At 46.7% G+C, this 6,123-nt stretch overlaps 1 protein-coding gene across 1 annotated transcript; it reads left to right on the top strand.

Annotated features, from left to right (window-relative positions):
- Window positions 1-3,821: 3,821 nt before the first annotated feature.
- On the top strand, window positions 3,822-6,117 carry LOC139028600 (uncharacterized). Its single transcript, XM_070446431.1, has 3 exons — window positions 3,822-4,266; window positions 4,611-4,747; window positions 4,957-6,117. Exon 3 carries the CDS (start codon window positions 5,126-5,128, stop codon window positions 6,107-6,109), a length of 984 nt encoding a protein of 327 aa, XP_070302532.1. The 5' UTR covers window positions 3,822-4,266; window positions 4,611-4,747; window positions 4,957-5,125; the 3' UTR covers window positions 6,110-6,117.
- Window positions 6,118-6,123: the final 6 nt, after the last annotated feature.

Here is a 6,123-nt window from a genome sequence, read left to right as displayed (position 1 = left end):
TAGAAAGTGTGAGGTTCTGAAGTTATGCACTACACCCACAATACTATATGTGAATTGTGATTGAATACTCAATGTGATTAATATTAGCAACTGTTGGCCTGGCGCGCCTGGGTGTCTGTGTGTGGTGCTGGAAGTAACAGTTAGCCCCAGATAAGTGTGCTGGGAAGCTGTGTTAGCCTTAGCGAGCGAGAACATTGTGCATTTGTATACAGGTGCAAATAGCGCAGACAATGTTGCAGAGCTGTCTGACCTCAGTCTCTGGGGTGAGGGAGCGTAATCTACACAGCAACAGCGCCGGACACCAAAGAGCGCAAAGAGGCTAGGACTAGCCTGAAGCGCCAGCATTAGCTGAGTGAGATACATAAACCACCGCCCGAGTCTTCTACTCTGACAAAGCGCCGCTCGGAAGCAGTGAACTAATCAATCTGTCATGAACTATATATATCAATATCCTTATGTCAGAACAAGTCATTCCTTGTATCCACCCTCGGTGTGCCATGAAACCGCTATATACGAAGCGCACTTACCAGGTAATCGCACGTAGTTAATAAATAATACCATCCTAGCAGATACATATAGTTGACTCAATTGTCAACTAACTTTCCGTCCTATATACCCAGACGTTCCGAATCCGACCACGCAAACTCCAAACCAAAGATCAGAGGCAGAATGGACCATAGATCCTGTAGAACAGTTGGACTCCAGAAGTGCTTACCCCCTCTTAGCAGAGCGGCGATGACCGATGCATGCATTTCAATCCTTCAGCGAACTCTCCCGGACATATCTAAGAGAGGCAAACAGCACCTAGTAAAGGGCGTTGCCAACCATATTTGGCAGATAATTTTAGAAAGAGAGGCTCCAGATGTCTAGCCCAAGCTGATTTGACTAAGTCCACGGTTATTGACCAGCTCTTTCAGAACCATCTGACTATCTTGACTTATGGGTCAAGGAGAAACAGGGAGGGAGGCTATGAGCATCAGTAGCTGCGGGGGGCACAGCTGTTGGCTGGGTAGCCAGCGAAGCCGAAAGCGATCCAGCCGTAGAACAAATCTCTATTGACCAATCACTCCGTTGTCGTGACTCTTACTTACGGTAATGCTGACAGATGATTTCCTATCCTCACAGTGACCAGCTGGTTAGCTCGCGGCAGGAGGCTGCTCTATTCTCCATGCGACTTTAACAGTGTCCCAAAACTTTTTGGAAGTAGACACCGATCAAAATTCTCTGTTTGAAACAAGCTAGCCTATTCTTTCACTACACTGACCTTGTATGTACCTTCAGTCCATGACCTATCCCGATACACAGTTGCAGCTGTATCTCACACGGACTTATTACATGCCTACTGCAGCCTATGCCACAGATGTTTATTAGCTAGGTCGAGAGGCTCATCAGGCTCTGGAGCCGTGAACCAAAGAGCTATAGTTCCTACATTTTAGTTCCTACATTTGCTGAAAAGGAGCCATGCTATATTAAGATGACTGAGCAGGAATTACCTTTCTACAAACACTACACCGCATCCAACTCTACTGCAACGAATGCGCCTCAACTAACCTCCTCCAGCGATACCCGGGCCAGTCATTAGAAAGGCCTCTTCGCAGAAGTGTTTTAGGCATGCGATATGACAGTGCAGAGGAGGAGTCGTTTAAGCCGCGGACCATAACGGCATGGCAGGCAATGACGGCAGTGATCCTAGAGTCCTGACTTGAACAACAGCCGGAGATGGTATTTGGAGGGGCAAGTTGGTCAGTGATAATATCTATGCAGGAGTGCCCCACTGTTAAATACCGCAGATTTAGTGGGACTGGTGGGCTCAACTTAAAATTGTGTGACGACTTCAGCAGGGGCATCTATCTTATAAAATGATAGACAGCCGGGGTCGTAAGCAACCTCACACCCAGTTATAGGTCACCCTAAACCAGACACGAACCTCTAAGAATAGATGAGGCGCGAGCAACTCAATCTCACAACATCGGGTCCCCAGGCACACCGCTGGCGAGTTGGAGGGATCTATCAACACGGCGCGGCAACCACAGTAGAGATTCATCTCCTGATTTCCGAGAGAATCTCCATTCCTATTAAATTAGAAGATCGAACTGTTTGGGCATAGACCTGGAAAGTATGACAGAACTTTGCAGGCTATCTATGTAGCCAAGTGATCATAGGGTCCAATGAACAGCAATAGATGAAACAGGGAAGTCGTTAGGTAGTCGTTACTACGCTAGGCGAGCGGGAGARACGGCATTSATAAAGTTWGCAGGCCGGGGCTAGCAGAAGCGTCTTCACCGARGTCCGGCTATGGCCGGTTGAGGGCACATCGGACAGAATTACGTCAGCAGACCAGACGTGATGGATTGGTGGGGCTCCGTGTCGACATAGGGTCCAGGCCAACTGGTAAAAGAGGTATTGTAGCTGGAGTAATTTKGTTTGCTAGAGATGCGCTTGGCTCGAGGCTAACTGGTGCTAGCTTCGGGARAAGGGCGTTAGCCACTATAGCCACTCGGTAGCAGCTAGCTAGCTGCGATGATCCGGTGCAAAGGTCCAGAGCTTACGGCAGGAATCCGTTGATYTAGTGGCTTCTAGTCGTGTTAGTGAAMAGTCCGGGAGGCATCAGCTGTGTAGCCGAGTGATCATAGGGTCCACTGAGCAGTCCGGGAGATGGGCCTGGCTCAAGGCTAGCTTCAGGGTTGGGTCACTCGGTAGCAGCTAGCTAGCTGCGATGATCCGGTGTAATGGTCCAGAGCTTACGGCAGGAATCTGATGATGTAGTGGAGAAAAGCAGTCCGATATGCTCATGGTTGATATTGCGCTGTGAAGACTGACAGGTATTATCCAGGCTAAAAGCGGCTGGTGTCTGAGCTAAAGGTAAAGGCCGCTAGCAGTGGCTAACAATGACTAAATAGCTAGTAGCTAATTAGCTGGTTAGCTTCTGGATGGCTAGCCTATTCTGATGAGACGCGTTCTGACTATAGAGGTTCTAAAAAATAGCAGTCCGTCACATTGCGTGCACTGGCAGGATTGGGCTGAGAAAGGTATAATTTAATTTTAAAAGATGAAAAAAAGGTGATTGAAAAAAAATTATTGAAATAAATTACAAACAGACGAAAAAAAAAAAACATCAAAAAAATTTGTACACGGGACAACAACAAAACACGACACTCGCCAAATACTGCCGACGCCATCTTTGGACATACGGGCAATAAGCAGGAAGTAAATAGAGAGCCAGGTAGTCAAAAGAGGCTTTAAAACCTATATAATAATTGATATCCCACTCCACCACTGGGGTAGAGTATCCGAATGCAGTGGCAGGCTGGTGGGAGGAGCTATAGGAGATCAGCGCTCATTGTATAATTGCTGGATGGAATGAATGAACGGAGTCAAAACCCATGTTGGTTTCATAATGTTTGATTACCCTCAATTAATTACTGATTCCAGCCATTACAATGAGCCCGTCCTCCTATGAGAGGCTCCCCACAACGCCAGCCTCCACTGGCAAAGTAGATTAGAGCAATTATGAATAATATGTGGGGCAGCGATCAAGGCTGACATTTATAAACACCGTCTTAAGGTGGGTGGACCAAGACTCAAAAGATCATGTATGGCTCTTTTTAAATTTTGCTTAGTAGACAGGATAAGGTAGGAGGTTTAGTTTTTTCTTATGTTTGTTTTATGTATTATTAATAGTTGTAACTGTGATGACTCATACTCAGTCAAGTAGTGGCGGGATGCTACCTTTAACCGGTTGTTTGTGGACCGCCAACATAAGCGAAGAAACCGTAGTTAAACGAAAGTGTACAGTCACCAAGAGCAATTTCCATTGTTAGCTTTTTCAATTCGTTGTTCGAACCTCAAAATAAGATTAATTTAACCGCACAGCATCACACTTACTCCAGGTATTCTTTAAATTTCATTGGAGACAGGACTTGGATGTGAATTAGGTAGATGTGAACTAGGTAACGTTAACGCTAGCTAGCTGCTAACGTTAGCTAAAAATGGCTAACTGTATGGCTTTTCACACTCAAATGGCATCCATCATGGAGGTGCTAGCGAATGCAGCCGTGGCAGAGATCTGTAAACTCGTAGATGACGARTATGCAGTGTTTCGTTTGGAAATAACTCAAAGCCAGAAAGAAAACAAGGCATTGCGGAGGAAACTACAGCAACTGGAAATTAAGGTGWCACGGGACKGAGCAGACAGGACAATGCGAGAGCGCGTCCTCGCCAGTCCCAGTGTCAAGATCCTCGACCGATACAGAGGAAAGGCAAAAGGTACATTTTGGCGGAGGTTGCGCGGGGTGTCTCKTTTTATATAGAGCTCAGTGCCTGTCGCCCCGTTCCCCTCTTCATATGTGTTGGGTCTTGGTCAGTTTTTGGATATAATTCACCTGATTAATTGGCTATCTTGCACATAGACACAATATCATATTCTAACCAGATTATTGATTTACTGCATTTCCGGTTATTTACTAAATGAAAACAATGTGATGCATGGAACACAATACAWKGATCTATAAATWGTATATTAAGAGGTTGAGAAGTGTTACCTTACATCCTTGCCAATTCTAGACAGTGTCAATAGTATACAATATACCTAACCACCTCTTTTCCCCCAGTCACTCTCTCAGGTGAAGGACATCACACTGGAGGCCACAGAAACTTTGTGAAGCCAGCGGGACAAAATACATGGAGAGATGACCAACCAATCACTGTTGATGAGGGAATAGGAAACGCAACCCATCATGTTATAGAGGTTAGTATAATAGTGTTACATAAAAAAGTACAGTTACTTTGTAAATCAAATGTGGACAGTTTATTTCAGAAAGGCTCCTCTCAGTTATTCACTTGCTTACATGTACATCCTTATTTATCTGCCATAAGGGAGCTTGTGAGACTTCCCCATGACATTGTTATCCAATTCAACCCATGTACCGGTAATAACCTCCTCTCTTCTTTTGTCAGTCTGCAGAGGCTGCAGGTCCTGGGGTCAAGCAGGAAGAGTCTGAAGGAGAGGTGGACCCACGGCACCCAGGATAGAACATTTCCCCCAACTGGAGCGGCTGGAGCGCCCCCTGTTGCCACGGAGAACCCCACCACCGCCCAAGATCAATCAAGGACCCGACGCAGCATCATGGTCAGTGGAACGCTGAATGCCATCCTCAAGTCAGAGACAGACACCAAGACCTTAACGGGGCTGAACCGACTGGGCTGTCCTCCTGCTCCAAGCTCAGAGTATTTACTTTATGGCAACACAAGRCCGAGGACTGTTCTGTCCCATCGGGACTCAGMTGACACTTTACAGACTGTCAATGATCCATCCTGTTCATACACTACAGAGATGATACCTGGTGACATGCCTGTGGTATTAGATGCACAGAKTAATCCAATGAAAGTGGACTGGAACCAGTACAGTAGTAGTGGATACTCTGAAGGGTGCCTAGATAAGAAAGGGGAGAGCCTGGTCGTAGATGAGGTGACTGTGAAAGTGGAGGGCGACGCTCCWCTGACATGGAATGCATACGAAACTCACTTAGGAGAAGGACACTCACAAGGCAACACCATTGACTTCTTAGACTACAGGGAAAGCTTAGAGACAAATRTAAATGTCATGYCCCACTCCCCTTTACACACGTTTACACACAATCCATTATCCATGTCGATGGGGCCCTCCGATTCACACAGGGAACAAATGGCCAAGGCGCGTGGAGAGGGAGCCATATCAGGCAATGGTAAAGAGAAACGGTTCCTTTGCATGTTCTGTAACAAAGGCTTCAGCTGCCCCCAGAAGGTGGACATCCACCAGAGGGTCCACACAGGGGTGAAACCCTTCAGTTGTACCCAGTGTCACATGCGCTTCGCCCAGGCATGCACCCTGAAGAGGCACCAGAGGGTCCACACAGGGGAGAAACCCTTCAGCTGTACCCAGTGCCACATGCGCTTCGCCCAGGCTGGTGACCTGAAGAGGCARCAGAGAGTCCACACGGGAGAGAGGCCCTTCGCCTGTGCGCACTGTGGAAAGAGGTTCTCAGAGAAGAGCTACCTCAGGTTACACCAGCAGAAAAAACACTCCACTCTAACAAACACTTTTATATCAAAAGACAAAGATTCATTTTAGTTGTCATCAGAAAA

This window comes from Salvelinus sp. IW2-2015, linkage group LG13 (genome assembly GCF_002910315.2).
Source record: "Salvelinus sp. IW2-2015 linkage group LG13, ASM291031v2, whole genome shotgun sequence".
NCBI lineage: Eukaryota > Metazoa > Chordata > Actinopteri > Salmoniformes > Salmonidae > Salvelinus > Salvelinus sp. IW2-2015.
Note: the sequence above shows the minus strand (reverse complement) of the source record. Positions and strands in the feature narration are given on the sequence as shown.